This window comes from Nothobranchius furzeri, chromosome 4 (genome assembly GCF_043380555.1).
Source record: "Nothobranchius furzeri strain GRZ-AD chromosome 4, NfurGRZ-RIMD1, whole genome shotgun sequence".
In the NCBI taxonomy this organism is placed as follows: Eukaryota; Metazoa; Chordata; class Actinopteri; order Cyprinodontiformes; family Nothobranchiidae; genus Nothobranchius; species Nothobranchius furzeri.
The window spans coordinates 82,944,481-82,965,208 of NC_091744.1; the positions used below are offsets into that span (position 1 = coordinate 82,944,481).

The 20,728-nt window shown below is 44.8% G+C and overlaps 1 protein-coding gene across 2 annotated transcripts; it reads right to left on the reverse strand.

Annotated features, from left to right (window-relative positions):
- Nucleotides 1-168: 168 nt before the first annotated feature.
- Nucleotides 169-10,728, reverse strand: det1 (DET1 partner of COP1 E3 ubiquitin ligase). Of its 2 annotated transcripts, XM_054733379.2 has the most exons (9): nucleotides 10,561-10,728; nucleotides 9,845-10,123; nucleotides 9,461-9,727; nucleotides 9,175-9,387; nucleotides 6,622-6,845; nucleotides 6,291-6,420; nucleotides 2,524-2,714; nucleotides 865-1,056; nucleotides 169-460 (listed from the first exon to the last, which is right to left on the reverse strand). In XM_054733379.2, the coding sequence occupies exons 2-9, from the start codon at nucleotides 10,097-10,099 to the stop codon at nucleotides 271-273; spliced, it is 1,662 nt and encodes a 553-aa protein (XP_054589354.1). In that variant the 5' UTR covers nucleotides 10,100-10,123; nucleotides 10,561-10,728; the 3' UTR covers nucleotides 169-270. The 2 variants fall into 2 exon arrangements, with proteins under 2 accessions (XP_054589354.1, XP_054589356.1); XM_054733381.2 differs by lacking the exon at nucleotides 9,175-9,387.
- Between the last annotated feature and the right edge of the window lie 10,000 nt (nucleotides 10,729-20,728).

Consider the following 20,728-nt stretch of genomic DNA (forward strand, 5'->3'; position numbering starts at 1 on the left):
TCCCACCTCCGTGGCACATCAATCACTCTCTCCACATCTCCATTTACACTTATCCCATCCTCTCCTCCCTACGGCTCCCTCTTTGTTCTGCAGAGGAAGGGGGAATGGGGAGGGGAAATGAAAAAGACTGAATTGCTGCCTTCTTGAGGAGGAGGCGGGGCAGAGGTGGAGTGACCACAGCATGATGGAGGAGGAAGGGGGGGGGGGGTCTCTGTGACTGTCAGAAGGATGCGCTTGTTGTCTCGCTAGCAGCAGCGGTGCTCCTGATCATCACTCACACACGTGCCTCATGTGGAAGTTGACCACGTACTCCGCGTTGGTTCTCTGGACAGAGATGGCGAACGGTTCGAAGGGGTGGAAGGTGAAGGCGACCAAGCGGCGCACGGCGTGGTTCACGGGCCGGCCCAACAGACCCGCCTGGATCTTAAACTTCAGCAGACCCGAGTCACGAGCGTAAAACCTGATGGAGGAAGGAGGGCAGCTTCATCAGACCCAAACATCACGGTCGAAGCCATCTTTCATCCATTTTTACCCGAAATGCATCTGATGCTGCGATGAGAAGGACTTAGCTTCAACATGAATCCCTGAGTTAATGCAGCAGCAGATGTTTCTCTGCAGCATTTGTTGCTCTTCACACACTGAAGGCAACCAATAAACTAATTGTTTTGTCAAAAAATGAATATTTGCCATCGACTCTGAAATAATCCCGGAAAAACCTCATCCAGTCATTGAGAACGGGACGATCCTCATCCATCCATCAAACTGTCCTCTGACCCCCCCCCATCACACCTTCTCAGCAGAGCAGCTGAACAGGAAGTGAAATGTGAAGTCACATGACCGGTCTGACGCGGTCGGGCGGATTACCTGATGGGATGGTCTCCGCAGGTCTTGGGTCTCTCCATCGCTGACACCCACTTGTCGTCGTAGCTGAAGAGCGACAGGTCGAGGTAGGGGCTGCTGCTGTATGACTGGGCGCTGATGGGTAGCTGTCCCAGCAGGCGGCGCACCGCTTCTGTGTGGCCGCCATATTTGGCGTTCACTATGGTGTCCTTAAACCTGAGGCATCAAAACGCTGCATCAGCAGAAAGCTTCAGAGCACAGATGAAGTGAACTTGTAAAGTCTGCTTTGCTAGGCTAATTAGCTGCGTGCTAATTAAAGATTGGTGTTCCGGATGATGTAACAAGAAAAGACATCTTGATGTGTCATCGTGTTTTTCTATATTTTGTGTCATTGATCATAATTTACATTCACACAGACTAAACTCACGAGGATGAAGGTCCACCTAACACCCGGATATTCATTCTAATTTTAACCAAAGTGTTTTTTTTTTCTTTTCATACATTTAGATTTTTCCCAGAGCGACTCCTCCAGCACTCAGTTGCCTCACTTTCTCTCTTTGCGTCTTTTTCATTTTTTCAAACCTGTTTTTTGATGTCTTCTCACAAATTTTCATACCATAAGATCTCCAGTCGCCAATTCCGGGTCGGGGGAGAGGTCCTACCTCAAGTGGAGGAGTTTAAGTATCTCGGGGTCTTGTTCACGAGTGAGGGTGGGAGGGATCGGGAGATCGACAGGCGGATTGGTTCGGCGTCTGCAGTGATGCGGACGCTGAGCCGATCTGTCGTGGTGAAGAGGGAGCTGAGCCAGAAAGCCAGGCTCTCGATTTACCGGTCGATCTACGTCCCAATCCTCACCTATGGTCATGAGCTTTGGGTAATGACCGAAAGAACGAGATCACGGATACAAGCGGCCGAAATGAGTTTCCTCCGTAGGGTGGCCGGGCTCAGCCTTAGAGATAGGGTGAGGAGCTCGGACATTCGGGAGGGACTCGGAGTAGAACCGCTGCTCCTCCGGATCGAAAGGAGCCAGTTGAGGTGGTTTGGGCATCTGGTCAGGATGCCTCCTGGACGCCTCCCTGGGGAGGTGTTTTGGGCATGTCCTGCCGGCAGGAGGCCCCCGGGTCGACCGAGGACACGTTGGAGAGGTTACATCTCCAATCTGGTCCGGGAACACCTTGGGGTCCTGCCGGAGGAGCTGGTGGAGGTGGCCGGGGAGAGGACGGCCTGGAGCTCCCTAGATGGGATGCTGCCCCCGCGACCCGGACCCGGATAAGCGGAGGAAGACGACGACGACGACGAAGATCTCCAGTCTTAATTCTTGATGTCCTCCTTCAGCTGGACTAAAACCTCCTGAACTCACTGATGCAGATCCAACATGGCGAACCTGCTCATCAGCTTTCAATACCTTCTCTCTTCCTCTCTGACATCAATTTTCGCCCCTCTAAAATCCAATTCTACACTCGTCCTTGTTCAAACCACTCTCTCCCCTTCCACACCCAAACGGGTGAGTCGAACCACCAAATTCAATCAGAGCTCTCTTAGCCACATTGAACATCATGGCGTCTCTTCAGCATCCAGAATAAAACTCCTCCGGGCGCTTCCCGCTGCTCAGAGGCTTTGAGTCCGCTTTAAGTGTTGAGCTGCAAACTGCTGGCTTCTTACAAACGAGCTGTAACAGGTTACCTTCTTTGGACCTGTCTCGCGTAGTTGTTGGATGAAGCGGAGCACGGGAATTGGACCGCCTGGCTGTGGAGCGTGGCGTTCCGGAGAAGGTCGCAGAAGTTCTCAAACAGCTCCAGCAGCTGGTCGGAGGTGTTCTCAAAAACGGCCAGCACCTCCGTGGACACCATGTTGTACACAACGAAGAACGAGGGCTGAGGGAGGAGCAGAGGTTCAAAAGTTTGATTCAAAAGGAAATAACGGATTTCCCAACTTGTAGGAATTTTCTTCTTTAAAAAGAAAAATTATGTGCAAAAATACAACCTGCATAATAATATCCTGTCTGTTTTCAGGATAAAAGTAAAACAGACATGATGTGTCTGAAAAACAAAAAGCCAGACGGTGGAAACCAGGGAAGCTCCACAAGAGAGCTGACTGGGAGGAATGTGTGTGTGTGTGTGTGTGTGTGTGTGTGTGTGTGTGTGTGTGTGTGTGTGCGTGCGTGCGTGCGTGCGTGTGTGTGTGTGTGTCAGGGTCCCCGTATGCATGTTTGTGGGTCTGTGTCCCCCCTTTGTGTGTGTGTGTGTGTGTGTGTGTGTGTGTGTGTGTCAGGGTCTCCATATGCATGTTTGTGGGTCTGTGTCCCCCCCCTTTGTGTGTGTGTGTGTGTGTGTGTGTGTGTGTGTGTGTGTGTGTGTGTGTGTGTGTGTGTGTCAGGGTCTCCGTATGCATGTTTGTGGGTCTGTGTCCCCCCTTTGTATGTGTGTGTGTGTGTGTGTGTGTGTGTGTGTGTGTGTGTGTCAGGGTCTCCATATGCATGTTTGTGGGTCTGTGTCCCCCCTTTGTATGTGTGTGTGTGTGTGTGTGTGTGTGTGTGTGTGTGTGTGTGTGTGTGTGTGTCAGGGTCTCCATATGCATGTTTGTGGGTCTGTGTCCCCCCTTTGTATGTGTGTGTGTGTGTGTGTGTGTGTGTGTGTGTGTGTGTCAGGGTCTCCATATGCATGTTTGTGGGTCTGTGTCCCCCCTTTGTATGTGTGTGTGTGTGTGTGTGTGTGTGTGTGTGTGTGTGTGTGTGTGTGTGTCAGGGTCTCCATATGCATGTTTGTGGGTCTGTGTCCCCCCTTTGTATGTGTGTGTGTGTGTGTGTGTGTGTGTGTGTGTGTGTGTGTCAGGGTCTCCATATGCATGTTTGTGGGTCTGTGTCCCCCCCCCTTTGTGTGTGCATGCGTGTGTGTGTGTGTGTCAGGGTCTCTGTATGCATGTTTGTGGGTCTGTGTCCCCCCTTTGTATGTGTGTGTGTGTGTGTGTTCTTGTACATACTACATACTGAGGACCATTTTGACCATTTTCCCTACAAAGTGAGGACATTTTTTTGGTCCTCCCTTTTTTTAGAAGCTTACTATACCAGTTAGAGGTCTGGTGTGGATTAAGTTTTAGTTATGGTTAGGGTTAAGAATAGATCAGCGTTCGGTCATGTTTAGGGTTGGGGTATGGGTTAGGCATGGTGGAGTCACAAAAATGAATGGTGAAGGTTCGTGACAGGCACTAGGCGCAGGGAGCATATCACCCCCGTGTTGGCATCCCTTCATTGGCTGCCTGTGCAACACAGGGCAAAATTCAAGGTCTTGGTACCGGCATACAGGGCCTTACAAGGAGCTGCTCCAGCATACCGTGGCAACCTTTTGCATAGGCATGCCCTCGTGGGCCCTTCGCTCAGCCGGCAGGGAGCTGTTGATCGTTCCACGCACTAAGTGCAGGTCATGGGGGACCGTGTGTTCTCGGTGTTGGCACCTGCACTTTGGAACCAGTTGCCTTTGGTGGTGCGTCAGTCGCCCTCATTGGGGTTTTTTAAGACTCGCCTTAAGACCCATTTTTTTGTCAAGGCATTCCAGGATTAGCAAATTTTACCTGGTTTCAATGCCCCGGCCTCTTAATCTTTTTCAGGATTTTATTTTTTGCTTTTACTCTCCTCTTTTAATTGATTTTATGTTGGTTTCACGATTGTTATATTTTATTCTGATGGTTTTATGTTTTTATCGTTGTAAGGTTATGAAGTTCATGGTTTTCAACTCCATACAGCTGGCCCCTGGGCACAATAACACCGTGTAGAAAAACCAAGGTCGGGTTGTTCCTCAGACTGTTTACATTCCAGGAGAAGAGTCCGAAGGAGAAGAAGAAGCTTTACCTAATCAAAGTACTTTATTTGTGATTAAAATTATTAAGCAAAACAGATGTTGATCAACAATAATCAAGTGAATGATCTGTGAAATAAATATGTCATGAATTATGTTTAATGAAACCAGGACTACGGTGCAGACATACTGATCCTCATCTCCATAGAAATGCATGACACATTGTTCCAACCAATCAGAGCTTTCGGCTGCCGCAGGAGAATCTGGTGTTGACTTCAAGTGTCCAATCTACTTTACTGAAACTTATCAACAATTCAGAGATATAAAACAAGGCAACGCCATTTTAAGTCTGTTCCATCTTGACTTCAGTTCTGTTCACCATCATCCTAAAGACAAGCGCAGCCTGGCCGGATGCATTTTCTTTAAACTAAGAACTGTGAAACGGGAGATTTTCGTCGTTTAACAACCAGATGACGTCCTTTCAAAATAAGAGCACCTGCTGACGCCGCTGAACGGTACCGGGGTCAACCCTCCAGACGGGCTTTGAAACGTTGTGATCGCTGCACCGACAGCTCCACCGTACATCCGAGGTTTCCAGACCTGGCAATTCCTGATCTACTTGGGAGACCCCACTGGGTACGTACACGGCAAAATAGCGGCTCATGTCATCACTTTATAAGCCTCGTGATACCTAGTCATAACAAAGACGACCAGATTCGATTACGTCATCCTAGAGAATCTGAACCAGACACACGCACTCACACACACACACACACACGCACCAACACAACATCCGAATCCATTCTCATCCATCACAGAGTAGTCCTGGTAGATTGTTTAGAATTTATAATTCAGAAATTAAAGATTCTCAAACGATCCCATCTCTCTCTTTTATTGTCTCAAAGTCAATACAGAGTGTTTAATTAAACTCCCTGATGATAAAAAAAAGCCTATTCTTCTGTTTATAAAAAGTGAACTACTAACACTGTATTAAAATACAACTTTGGTTAGTTACATCACTTTGATTCCGTTACATCGTGTTGTGTTCAGCACCTTGGGCATCTGCATTGGTCGCAGAAGGGGCTTTATAAATAATTAAATTAAATTCAATTTTATTTATAAAGCGCCAAATCACGACAAGAGTCGTCTCAAGGCACTTCACATAATAAACATTCCAATTCACAGTTCATTAAGCCAATCAGAAATAATGTTTCCTATATAAGGAACCCAGCAAATTGCATCAAGTCACTGACTAGTGGGCGACGGTGGCACAGGAGTTAAGTGCTCGCCTCGCAATCGGAAGGTCGCAGGTTCGAGACCCGCTCAGTCTGTCACTGTTGTTGTGTCCTTGGGCAAGACACTTAACCCACATAGCCTGCTGGTGGTGGTCGGAGGGACCGGTGGCGCCAGTGCTCGGCAGCCTCGCCTGTCAGTGCGCCCCAGGGCAGCTGTGGCTACATTGTAGCTCATCCCCACCAGCGTGTGAATGTGTGTGTGAATGGGTGAATGACTGATTGTGTTGTAAATCGCCTTGGGGGGTTCCAGGACTCTAGAAGGCGCTATATCAAATACAGGCCATTTACCATTTACCATTTACTATACAGCAATCCTCATACTAAGCAAGCATGCAGCTTTCTGTGAGTGTGTGTGTTCTCCAACCTGTGACGGGTCCGTGACTCGGAGCGTGACCACATCCTCGCTGGTGTATTTGATGAAGAGGTGATGCTCGTCCAACAGCTGCATCTTCCACATCCTCAGCTTCCTGAGCTGATCAAAACACTGGAAAAACCTGACGTGAATGAAAATCAGAATAAAATCAAAGTGTTTCCTATCAATGCTCTCGTTGTTCACTCATAAAGCTCTCCGATAAGATGAGACGGTGGAATAACTAACAAAATGATGCTTTTTTTCTCCCTGACCTTCCTTGCGTACGTTACCCAGAGTCCTGACTGAATATCCATGAAATATTCCAAATGGATAATTGGAATACCTCCTTTTTGCCGTGGCGCTGCCGTCCTGCTCGACTCTCCTCCACAGGTACACCAGCAGCCTGTGCTTCAGGGAGTTGATGACTTTGTCGGTGTAGAGACGTGGAAGTCCAGGCTGGATTTCAGCCTGAGTTTCTGTGTAAACAGCTGAGAGGGTCAGGAGGTCGTCCTCGTAACAGAACCGACCGATTGTCCTTACGTCCAGAAACGTTCCATCTGGAGTCACCTGGGAGAAGTGGCAGGAAAAGGAAACGAGGAATTGATTTATTAAGATCAGGCTGGTAATTTAATGAAGAAGCGAAAAGAAAGATCTTTTCTATAGCGGCCTCTCAAGATGAAAATCACGAGGTGCTTCACAAAAAACAAATATTAAAACATAAAAAAGATTTCTAAATAAAAAAATATATGTTTAAAATGAGAAAAAATAAAAATTTGTGATAAGAAATTTTAGGAAAGGGAGAAAGAAAATTAATAGGAAGGAGGGAAATCCGTAGAAAGAGCAGAAAAAGGTGAGGGTGGTGAAGGTCCCGACAAAGCCTGAACAGGTGAGTCTTCAGCTGCTTTTTAAAGGAGACCACTGAGTCCACTGATCTCAGGCTCAGGGGGAGAGAGGTCCAGAGTCTGGGGGCCACAGCAGCAGATGATCTGTCACCTTTGACCTTTAGCCTGGTGCTGCACAACCAGTAGGCTTTGATCACTGGACCTCAGGGACCTGCTGGAGGTGTAGGGACTAAGAAGATCACCAATGTAAGATGGTGCTTGTCCATGTAAGGCCCTATAGACCAGAACCAGGATCTTGAAATGAACCCTGAAGTTGACTGGCAGCCAGTGAAGCTGGAGGAGAAGCGGGGTGATGTGGGTGTGTTTGGAGGACTTGGTCAGAAGCCGAGCACAGGCGTTCTGAACCACCTGTAGACGGTTCAGGGAGGTTCTGCTCAGACACGTGAAAAGAGAGTTACAGTAGTCTAAGCGTGAGGAGATGAAGGTGTGGAGAACTGTCTCAAGTTCAGAGCGGGACAGAATGGGACTCAGCTTAGCAACGTTCCTGAGATGGAAGAAGGAAGAGCGAACAAGAGAACTGACATGAGAATCCAGGGTGAAAGCTGGGTCAAAGGTCACGCCAAGATTCCTGAAAGAAGGTTTGGTGTGAGAAGCAAGCTGACCAAGAGAGTCTCTGACTTTGGGAACCAGCTTGTCTGGGGCACAGATGAGGATCTCAGTCTTATCTTCATTCAGCTGAAGAAAGCTCCCACCATCCAGGTTGTGATAGAGTCTAAGCAGGTGTGTAACAGCTGCAGCTTAGACATCTCATGGGGCTTAAAGGAGATGTACAGTTGGATGTCATCTGCATAAAGATGTAGGAGATTCCGTTGAAGGAGCTCAGGATGTGCTGAAGAGGAAGCAGATAGAGGAGGAAGAGCAGAGGCCCCAGCACAGAACCTTGTGGGACACCATGGGTAAGAGAGGTGGTGGAGGACCTAAACTTGGAGACGGCCACAGAAAAGGAGCGCTCAGAAAGATAAGAGGAGAACCACTCCAGAGCAGATCCTGATAGGCCGACCCAGTCTCTCAGCCTCTCCAGTAGCAGGTGATGGTCAACAGTGTCAAAGGCTGCAGTCAGGTCCAGCAGGACCAGAACAGAACAGTCCCCTGCATCACTGTGAGTCAGAAGGTCATTAGATACCCTAAGAAGAACTGTTTCAGTAGAATGAGCTCTACGAAAACCTGACTGGAAGCTATCATAGAAGCTATGTTCATCAAGAGCAGCTGTGAGTTGTTTAGCCACAACCTTTTCCAAGATCTTGGAGATGAACAGAAGTTTAGAGATGGGTCTGAAGCTGCTATGGAGAGAGGGGTCGAGACTCGGTTTTTTAAGAAACGGGTGGATTACAGCGTTCTTAAAGTAAGCAGGGACCTGACCAGAGACCAGAGAAGCATTAATTATAGAGAGCACGCTGGGACCGATGGACTGAAAAGCACTTTTAAACAAAGATGAGGGTAAGATGTGGAGGGGGCATGCAGAGGTCTTCATAGAGATAACTAGTTTGGTTAACTCAGGCAAAGAAACAGGAGCAAAGCCATCTAGGATGATGGGCCTGGTTGAGTCGGGAGAGGCGGCGATAAGGCTGAAGGAGAGATGCTAGATCTAACCTTATTGACTTTGTCCACAAAGAAAGACAGAAAGTTCTCACAGTCTGTAACAGAGTGGATGGAGGCTGTAGGAGAGGCAGGAGAGACGATGCTGCTGATGGTGTTAAACAGCACCTTGGGGTTCCCTTTGCTCTGGGACACCAGGTTGGAGAAATAGACAACCCTCGCGTCTCTGACTGCAGAGTTAAAGGATGTCAGAAGATCCTTTAGGTGCAGCAGATGGACGTGGAGATGGGTTTTCCTCCACAAACGCTCAACTTTTCTGCATTGGCGCTTCAGGCTGCGAATGCTGTCGTTGAACGAAGGAGTAGGGTTCACCGAACAAAGACCGGCAGAAGCGCAGCTTTTATCTTCTCACATGACAACAACCTCCACTACAGAGTGCATGGTGGAGGTGAGCTCACCTGGAACACGTGGATGGTCTGCTGCTGCACCGACAGCACAGCCAGGATGTTCCTGTACAGGTAGAGCCCCTGGTTGTGAGACAAGATGATTTTGTCACATTTAAAAGATCTGGTGTCACACAGCCTGCCGGTGTGGAGGTCGATGATGTGCAGAGAGTAGTCCTCTAGAGGAGACCGAGGGTTGGGGGTCACTGATTCGTTGTTGCGATACACCTGGTGGGAGAACAAACGTGGGAACGAGAAGCAGGCGAACAGATTTCCACCAATAAGAAACTAGGAATCTTACCTCAAAGAAGTACGGTTGTGGTTCTTCAGGGACGTAAACCGCCGACCCGACGATGACGTAGCGGCAGTCGTCTGTAAACAGGCTACACTCCCGGTTCAGGTGTTCTCCATTTGAGGCCACATTAGTGACATGAAGTAACGAGAAGAAGCGCTCAAACAAGCGGCCTCGGATGTTGAGGGAGCGCTGGTCGTTGGCGGTTGAAAGTGTTTCTCCTTCTTGACCTCTGAGAAGGTCCTGAGCAGCCTGGCAGCCTTGGTATTCATAGATCTACAGAAGCATTTAGATGCTCTTACTTGGGTTCTGGTTTCAGGTAAACTTAATAAACAAAGGGAATCTGTCAATGATGAGACAAAAATGTGTTTCGTGATGGTGTGAGAATGAAACCTCTAGGGACGTCTGGTCAGACGAGAAGGCGATGAAGTAGCGCCCGTCTGGTGAGAACTTCCTGAGGAAACACGGTGGCTTCTCAACGTTGACCACGGTGAAGTTAGGGAATAGGTTCTGGTGAAAGCAGCGGACTCGGTACCAGTGAGATCCGGGTCGACCGGAGCAGATCCGCCGCTTCTCCAGACGATGGACCACGTTCTGATTCTGGATGTGCCTGGGCTTTAAAGTCGGGGTGTCCTCCATCGCAGACATTAAGGGATGGCTTCAAACGTCCATCTGTAGATAAACCGGGGGGGGGGGGGGGGGGGGGGGTCATCACATTACCTGTGAGAGGGTAGAGCTCAAGATGTTGCAGCATCTGATGTTTTTGGGGGTTTTATGACATGTTGTCACGACAATTTAAAGAGAAAAATGTTTTATTTCACGTGATTTTAGCCAAAATACAATATTTCATAATATAACAAATTAAAATGTGTCAAACTGTGAAGGAGGCTCTGAAAGCAGAACAGCTGATCAGAATCTTTCAGCGTAGTTTTCACACCAGCATCAGCACAGATGATCTGCTCTGTGATATATCTCAATACCGAGACGTTTACAGCTCTTCTTTTTTATTTTAGAGCCTAAAACAGAGCCTTCTGACCGAATCCCAGCAAACAAAAGTCTCATTTAGGAGTTATGTTCCGTTAAACAGCTGTTCAAGTTGGATAACTCACCGTCCGCTCCTCGGCTTTCTTCTCTCATCAAACGTAAACGTTCAGCATCATTTAGCCTCTAACGTCAAACTGTAACTAAACAAAAATCGGGTTTATTAACATTTTCCAGGCTGTTTTTGCGCTTTTGGATGCGCTTTCGGTTTGTTGTTGAGAAAGCTGAAAAAGAAAGCGAAAAAGAACCGAGCAGAGCGCTGCAGCGCCACCTCCGTTAGTGGCGAAATATGAAACTGCAGTCTCTAGCTAAGAGGGCTCAAACGGAAGCAGTGATGCGTCAGCAGATCCGCCATATTGGAAGTGGAGACGTCAGCTGATGAAAGCGTTCAAATAAAGGAAGGAGGGGTAGTTTCAGAAGGATTGATAGCATTTTACATTTCATTGTGACTTTTAATTGAGTTTAGTTATATTTGTAGAGAAGAAAAGCTCCATAGGTAACCGAAAAATGCTGAAAATAAAAGCTTTTGGGCTAATGAAAATAGATAGAAATTTGTTCACATCATGAAATTATAAAATAATGAGAAGTAATTTTGCTTATTTACATTGTTAATTACAATACGTACTATATATTATTTGGTCTTATGTAATATTTTCACACTAGTCTTATAGGGTCCAGATGGAGCATCAGGATTAGTACCTTCCTCAGGAACCTGCCATATCCAGGCCAAAACATGTCTACTGCCCCCTGGTGGAAGATTTACAGGTGGTAAGGGCCAATTTAATTTCTTAAAACTGTTATATTGTTTTAGAATGACACAATCATTATTCTGTTATGTTAATATTTGACAATAAATAGTTCAGTCTTTAAAATTGTAGGTTTAATAATAATTTAATGTTTCAGGCTTTAGTGGGTTTTTATCAACATGTCCCATAGAAAGCATCATTACTATGCCAGAATTAATAAAATTCACAACATATGAACATTTAACTACTAGTAGATTATATGTAAACAAGGAGAAACTATTTGTTTGTATTTAATATAAATTGTTTTATATGTATATTTGTACAGAAATCTGACATTTAACACCCAAATTCCACCCCCTGCTGAAATCTCTTGCCACACCTTTTTCCACCTCTGCGCACAGACCTGCTGTAAATAAGGTCAAAGTAAAACAGAACACAGCCAGCAGATACCTGCATTGACAATAAAATATGACCAAAATTAGTTTTCTCTATTATTCTAAACTAATATATTCCAAATATCCAGGGATGCTTGTGCACCATTTTACTGAACTCAAGTGGGTAATTGCAGTGGGATTCATTTTGAGGAAAGCCTCATTGTGGCCAAAATTTGGGGCAAACGTACACCTGCTGTTCTCACTGAGGTGCCAATTTACTGATCAGTGGGTGGGTTAGCAGGTGAGACGCACAAGTGCCCCGGAAAACTTTGAATATGATTATAATTGCTTTGACTAAACAGCCAGGAAAGAATAAAAAAAAAAAAAACCAAAAACAACAACATTAGCCGACCTTCGGCTCCTGTACCTACAGTGTGTATGACAGCCTCGTTTGTTTGGCGTAATTTGTTTAATTGATTTGTTTATAACAGCATGCAGCATATGTGAACCCAAGGTGACCTGCATTTTGCTCCCCATAATGGCAGATAATTAAATTATGATTATCCTCTTTGTGTGAAGCATGTTCTCACAGACGGAGAACAGCATTGTAAAGAGAAAAAGGAAAATGCTCAGGGTACACTGGTCTTGGAAGACTGCTAATGGTGCTTTGTGCAATTATCTCTGACCAAAGAGTCTCGATTAAATGTTGTAATTTTCCATAAAAGCACATGTATCGGGCATAAAAGGGTAGCTTGAAAAGAAAAATGAAGAAATGAATAGAGAGAAGAATATAAAATTACCCACTTTAAATCTAATGGCATTTTCCTTTTCAGCCACGGCTGATTAAACCTTTGCTGTTAGACGCGGTCGTGTGTGTCTTTTTTTAAGGTTCGTGTTCACGACTGCACATGTTTAAGCAGTGCTGGTGATCGTGTGCACAGGCACGAGTGTGTGTGCTGCAGCAGGAACCCACACAGGAGTCATTCAGAGTAGAAACTATGCACTATCCCCAGGTTGTTCTTGTTATTTTCCTCTAATAAAGCGCTCACCACGCTGGACGCTCGCCTCAGCTTTTAGCATCAGCCCGTGAAGTAGAGAAGAGACTTACACCTGAGTGTTTTACAGTCTTCTTCCAGAAGACGCAGTCCTTATCTAAGATCTTTTTTTTCATCCCTCTGAGCTTTTTACAGCCCAAAATGCACGCTGCCTATTCCTCCTGCCCTGCTCACATCCCTTTTGCAGGTGAAACACATTTTGCTGTTGACTGCATGCTCTCAGCCCTGCCACCCTTCACCAAAATGGAGATGCTGGAAAACTTTAAATTGTCCGCTTTCAAAAGTCAGAAGAAAAGAACGCTACAGAGGAAAAGCCGGAAGGCTGTGTAGGGGAAAAAGGGCATTTGGGGACGGTAAATAATAGTGTTGGATGTAGAGCAAAGTCTGTGATTGCCTTTATTATCGTCATTATTGCAAAGAGAATTTTTTAAAAGAGCATTTGCATTAAAGGACATCTGGATGCGGGGTATAGGGTGAATCTACATGCTTGCTGAAGCTCCTATACAAAAGGCACTTAGAAAAGGTTATTCAAAGCTTGGGGAGCAAACAGAAATCCATGGTTTTACCGTTTCCCCCCATCTTTCCATCTCAGACAGTTGTGTCTGGCATTTAACAAAAGCTTTTAACTTTTCCATCCAGCGTAATTTCAGAGCGCAATAGGACATTTTAGGACTGCAACTTCCCGGTCCGTATGCACCTGAACTTTTCATTCTTCTGTGACAGTCGATGATTTTTGCTTTTTTCTGAGAAATTACTGTGATCACAAATGTATTACGGCCATCTGGTCGCCTGCAGCTTCCTCAGCGCTGCAGGTCTGTGGAGAAAGTGAAAGAAGAGATAAGGGACAAGATGTTTCCTTCATCAGCATCACGAACATAGCACAACTAGCAGAGCCTCAGCAGGCCAGAAGGATCACAGAGAGCTTAAGAATGACTCCCATAACTATCATTTCTTCCCTTTTAAATATCTGAATGAGTTTCTGATAAACCAGGTCATCACGTTGAGAATAAAGTCTGTTTGATGCTGCAGCTGAACAGTAAATAAAACAAAAAGTGGACACATGCCAACATTGTAGGAGAAAACAACCAGGGATGTGTACTTTTGAAATTCTTGCGATACGATACATATCACGATACAGGGGAGACGATACGATATATCACGATATATTGCGATACATTCAGTCAGATGTCACAAGCAATTTTTTTTACTGAATTTATTGTAAGAATGTTCAATAAACAGTCCAAACTGATACGTAACATATTTAACATGAGGTATCTGAACCATGATGGAGGGATTTACATTTCAATGGTGGAAACAAAACCCGTTGCACACTGCTGCCAACTAACGGGTGGCGACTGAATTGCACAAAACGAAAAGAAAATACACAAATGTTTGCATGTAAATTCTTTCAAGAATTAGATACACAGCTTTTGAGTATCGATGTAATAATCACAGGAAAAAATATCACGATACATTGCCATATCGATATTTCCGATACACGGCTTTTGAATATCGATATAATATTGCTGGAAAAGATATCACAATACATTGCCATCGATATTTCCGATACACGGCTTTTGAATATCGATATAATATTGCTGGAAAAAATATCACAATACATTGCCATATCGATATTTCCGATACACGGCTTTTGAATATTGATATAATATTGCTGGAAAAAAATCACAATATATTGCCATATCGATATTTCCGATACACGGCTTTTGAATATCGATATAATATTGCTGGAAAAAATATCACAATACATTGCCATATCGATATTTCCGATACACGGCTTTTGAATATTGATATAATATTGCTGGAAAAAATCACAATATATTGCCATATCGATATTTTCTTACATCCCTAAAAACAACTATTTGCATGAACATCAGTTGTTTGACAAATATCTTAAAAGGGTATTTTTACCCAGATAAATGCAAACATGTTGGGGGGGGGGGGGGGGGTAGTTATTACCAGCATCACAAACAGGAGGGAGTGTAAATGGCTCGTGTTTTTACTCTAGAGTCACTTTTTGGAAAAACAGCAGAGCTTTTATCTGCGGGTGGTCAAACACGTCCCACTCCTCAAATCTGTCTTCCACCGGAAAATAGATCACCGAAACGTCCAGGGAGCGTCAGAAGCAGCACGGGAGAAGTTTTGAAGAGTGTGTTTTACCTTCCTGCAAAACGGTTTCACCTCCTTTCTAAAATGTGTTGATTTGCTAAAATATTTATTATGTTTTAAAAATTAAAGTTAATCTTTTCTGCAGCTCCCGTGTTTTCAACCCAAACGATCTGAAACCGCACGTGAAAATTTCCTCTGCAACGTTCTCGCCGACTCATTATCTAAACCTGGTGAGAGACGCCCTGGACAGGTGTCCAGTCCTCACAGGGACTGCCAGAGACACACACACACTCCCAGTTAGAGTCTTCAGCAGACACGGTTTGGTCTGAGGGAGGAAACCAGAGAAAACCCACACATGCCTGAGGAGAACACGCTAACTCCATGCAAACAGGATTTGTACCTGCAACCGCCTTCCTTCACCCACTGCTCCATCATACAGCCCATCATCCTGAACCAAATCATATCGTGTCTTGTTGCTTTAGAGCATGTTATTGTTGCGATATATCGTCAGAAACTTTAATAATATCGTAAATCAAGTGTAGCGCCAGTGCCCTATACACTGGCACTCCCTGGTAGCTGTTGCGGGTGGTCTTTACGTGTGCTTAAAGAAATGCAGCTTGAGTTTATTTCCGATGTTGTTTATTATGTTGTCTTGTTCCAAAATGTCCAGGATCCATTTATAGCAGTCAAATTGGGTTTCAGTGAATGCGTTACTTGCCCCAATGACAGTCCGCAGAGTCCATTACATACAGCCACAGTCCTTGCCACACAGTAAAAAACTGTTTGTCCCATCCAGCCACACCTGAGTCCAATCTGTGTTGGCTTAAGTAGGCTGGTGCTTCCACAAGCAATTAACCAATCACACGAGGCCAAGCCTCCTCTCAAGTGCACAAAAAGAAATGACACATATGGCTCCTACACGCCGGCCCCTAATTGCGCATGGCAGAAGACAAAGCAATTACAATAACTTAAATTACAGGAGCCATTATAAAACACAAAAAAAAAAACAATACACAATAAAAAGATAAACCAAAATGCCCGTAATACCTTTCTGAAACCTAATCTTCCTCTTCACACACTAAAAATAGTTTAGTTATTCGTCTTTCGATAATGTTAGTCTTGGTTTGAAGGCGAACCACTCAAACCAAGCCCTTCTTGTCAGGAAACGTTTTAAGGAGTTTCCCTAACACCCATGATCTTCTAGGAGTGGTGTAGTCCATAACCATAACTACGTCTCCCACTTCTAACCCTTTTTTCCTTTTGATCCATTTGGTTTTTCCTGCATTAGTAGCAAGTACTCCCTGATCCATCCTTTGGCTCCTACATCAAGTCTTGTTTTATCATCTTGTATAATGTTTCATCTTTTAGATCAAATCATCTAAATCGACCAGATTCAAAGAAAAAAAACAATTTTAAGTTTAAATTTGTCACTAAACATCTAGAATACATTTCTTTAAAGATTTGCAGCTTTTGCAAAAACTGATTGTGTCTTAAAGTACAGCGTGAGACGGTGCTCCAAAGAAAAAAGTCACACTAATCAGCCAGAACATCTGATTCTTTATGTTATTCTTCCCAACATTCATAGTGCATCTAAATCTCCTGCAGCTGAGTGGTCTAAACAAGCTGCAGGAGCTTCCTCTATTAGCCCGAACAAACATCTTTTGCGTTCGTCCTGCGTGTTTCTTCTAACTGCATTACTCGGTTCGTTTTTAAACACAGAAGCAAAAAGAACCAAGTGATGCAGTTAGATGAGTTTTATGTTTTCCACTTTTATTTTAACCTCTGATTTGCTGCTTCCAACGACTGGAATGAGCTGCAAAAATCACTGGAGCTCACTGCCTGCATTCCTTCACCAATTCACTGTAATCAACAGTTTCTGACCAGTGTGTTTCTGAGGACTTAAACTGTTCTGATTGCTTGTACATATTATATATGAGAACAGTGTGTTTTCTTTGTGTCTAACTGTTTTAACTTATTTTTATCTTTTCTGGGGTTTTTTGGGCGTAAAGCTAACTGTACGCAGAGAACGTTCATGATTTTAAGTCCAGGCTCAAGACCCACCTATTTAGGTTGGCCTTTATCTAATTATTTACTCTAGTTTTATTTCCTGTTTTACATGATTATATTTTCGCACAGTTTCATTATTTAATAATTTATAATTTTAATGTCCAAAGGAATTAATTTATTGTGTATTTTCTTACTTTTGTCATTTATATTAGCTCTTTTATTTTCATATTTTTACTCATTTTAATCCAGTGTTTTCTCTGTAGGGGCCCTCTGCCCCGGGGGCGATGGTCGACTGTTGCTTCCTGGGCGCTCTACAGGTAGTGTTTGAGTGGAGGTGGGGGTCTATGCTCCCCCTCCTCTGAGTGCCCTGGCTTTAGTGTGGAAGACCTGATGCTGCCGGGGCCAGGGGCGTGTCCAGGGAGGGGCCTGGGGTCGCACATGCCACCCTTGGAATCTGACTGGCTACCCCAAGTGCCACCACACTAATTTACCTTTAAATAGGCTTTTCATTGTCCACAAAAGGCTTGGGGGTTAAACAAAAAAAAAAGCATAACCATTGGTGCCACCCATGCACAAAGTTGTGCCTCACCTGGGCCACCCCATTTTAAAAGATCTGGACACGCCACTGGCCTGGGCAGACGGCTCCACTGATGGCGTTTCCTTGCCTTACCTTACTTGGCTCATCTGGACTCAGCTGAAAATAAATTTTTACTGATGTGTGTGTGTGTGTGTGTGTGTGTGTGTGTGTGTGTGTGTGTGTGTGTGTGTGTATGTGTGTGTGTGTGTCTGTTAATGTTTTTAAACTGTTATGGGAATTTGGGGTCATTTTAATTCTGTAAAGCACTTTGCTTGAAAAGCGCTTTATAAATAAAATCTGATTGATTGATTGATTGATTGATTGAACTATGTGTCTGTTGCTGCTTCCTCTTGGCCAGAGCGTCGTTGTAAAGTAGAATGAGTTCTGAATCCACTCATCCGGTTGAATAAAGGCTAAATAAATAAAATATATACTTTTACATAGATGAAGGCCACAAATCAAACTCAGCATTTACAGAAAGAGGTCAGTTTTTTTCCTTTCCATTATCCTTTCAAATAACTTCCTGTAAGCACTCGTCTTCAACAAGGATCATAACTTTATTACCGCAACTTCAAATAAGTCATTTGTCGAGGTCTTAATACGACACATTTTATTTTCTATTTATGAGTTGAGTTTGGGGCTGCACAGTGGTGCAGTGGTTAGAGCTGTTGCCTTGCAGACAGAAGGTCCTGGGTTTGCTTCCGGCCTGGGGTCTTTCTGCATGGAGTTGGCGTGTTCTCCCTGTGCATGCGTGGGTTCTCTCCGGGTGCTCCAGCTACTGTCAGGTCTAAATTGTCCTTAGGTGTGAGTGTGTGTGTGTGTGGTTGTTTGTCCTGTGTGTCTCTGTGTTGCCCTGCGATGGACTGGCTCTCTGTCCAGGGTGTAGCCCGCCTGATTACCCATTGACCGCTGGAGATAGGCACCAGCCCCCCCGCGACCCTGCATGGACAAGCGGGTTCATAAAATGGACGGATGGAGTTGAGTTTGTAAAACTAATGATGTGTAAGAAGCTGTTTGATACCGAGCAGTGAGGTTGTTTTTCCTCTGAAGTGTTGCTGTTTCAGGGTAAAAAAAAAAATCTCCTTATAGGGACTTTACAGAGTTTTGAATTTTTATGCTCGCGATTGCCCCCTCAGGCCAAAAGCGTAACGGCAGCTTCAATAGTAGGCTCGTGCACGAGGTGCGCATGCTGTACGTGCACACTCTTCAACGAAAATAACAGCTGAGACAGTCCCTTGTGTGTGTGTGTGTGGGGGGGGGGGGAGGACAGGAGAACGCACAGCTAATTAATTAAATAATTTGGTTCTGTACCTTTCTCTTCAGCACAGCCGACAAAGGTTTATGATGGGTCAGTCCTCCTGCATGCTCAGATCATTCCCTTCCCTTGCTTGAAAAATTGTTCCAAAATGAAAGTTGAACCCACATCTTTTTATCTGTGAATTCAATGCCGTTCGGCGAGTCTCAAATAAAAATTTGGGCGTCTTACTGTAAAAAAAAAAATACCATTAATGTAAAAAAGAAACTCTAAATAAACTATGTTCACACCCAGAATCAAACCCGGGTCTTCTGCATGAGAGTCCGACATCTTACTAGGTGAGCTAAAGCACCAGTGACATCCTCTGTATCTGTAACATTTATATCCTTGATGACAGCTGAAACAACGTTCAAAGAACAGTTCGGAGTGAAAATGGCTATTTTGTTGCTAATTAGCAGGAAATATCTAGAAGAAAGTTCTACAGAAAGTAGCTAAGGGTCCTCAGAAATGTAGCTAGCTTTGTCACTAGGCGTTAGGAACAGCGACAAAGTGGCACTGCCTCTCTCTCTGCTGCTAAAGCTACGGATAGCAAATGCTACGGGCGATGCCTGAGCGTGAACGCGCATGAAGCAGCCTGCTCGACCCGAGCATCTCTCTTTTTCTGTGATTTTACAGAAAAACAGGCAATCACAGTAAAAATGCCAGGGCTCATTCTACAGGACCAGGGCATTGCAGGAGAATGAATGAAGAAGACATTTATTATTTCTATACATGTTCTGGCTGTCAAACTTCCATAATGTCCCTTTTAAAAAGAAGGTTATCCTGAATAAACTATTAGAAACAGGGTTTGTTTTTTTGCACAATGTAAATGAAATTTTCAGGACTCTTCAGTGCTGCGATCCTAAAGGCCTTGTTGCCCTGGACCTCATGAGGCAGAAGAATGGCTCTTACCATCACATTTAAGGAGAAATAATCAAGGGGAACGTTTCCAGGAACTATCCTTCAATAATCCAATAAAAACCTTCATTTAAAAACAAATACATGAAATTTCTAAATGCACACAAACCCGTAAGAAAAAGTTGACTTGGACAACACACCTGTGAATGAGACGCAATCAAATAAATTACAGAGCAGGCTGACGTATAACGTCTTATAATCGACCCTTTGTGCCCTCGCTGACTGCGTAGGTGTGTTTACCAGCGTGTGTGTGATGATAGACGCATTAGGGAGAATAAATCTGATGCTGCGGCGCGTTTCCTGTTTCCGACCAGATTCAAACGAGGAGCAGCTGGGGCCAGACAGGAGCAGATTTCCAACAGAAAGAATAAAAAAAATTCACTTTTGACATCCTCGTCGTCCTAGCGGTCCGGCGTCGCTTCCTCTCCAGATGCTGAACGATTAGAAAACATCTGTCAGATTTCTGAGGGAAGCTTAATTAATTTTCACATCTCTGTCAATTAATCGTCTCCCACATCTGTTATTTAGCTGGGCTGAAAATAGCTCCTCAGTCTCCGGAAGCCACATATACAACTTTCCTTTGTGTGATTGGTTATTACTAAACGCAGGCGGGGGTGTAGGTGGGGGGTGGGCCCTGTAGGAAATCTATAAGTTGGAAATTTTCAATTAACTTTGTCTCGATTCTGAAAATTACAGTTTCACATTTACTCCGATGATTTCCTCCCAACCCCCCCACTCCGTCTCCAGGTTTAAGCATAACGGGAGGCCTCCGTGCTGGTGGGGGTGTTTATGTGTGTATGTGTGTGTGTGTGAGCAGAACGAGCTGCAGACACTAGGAGAGCTCGACTCTCCCTGCAGGGTCAAGCGTGGCTTTCACTCGGGTGAGCGGCACAAGAGTCAGGGACACAATTATTGGGCCATTTCTCCAAAAAGTTAAAGAGACCATGCTTGAAGGAAAGGGCTTTCAAAGAGGTCACCTGAGCTCGCCTCGCTACCCTCTCGCTTTCCCAATTAAGTCGAGGCGAACGGCCTTGGCGGGGGACTGAGCGGCCGGCGCCGCGTCTCAGCAGCCGGAGCCAAAGCAGGCCTGTAATTTCTGCCATTTGACGGTGTGAGCTCGAAAGCAGAGTGATGGCCA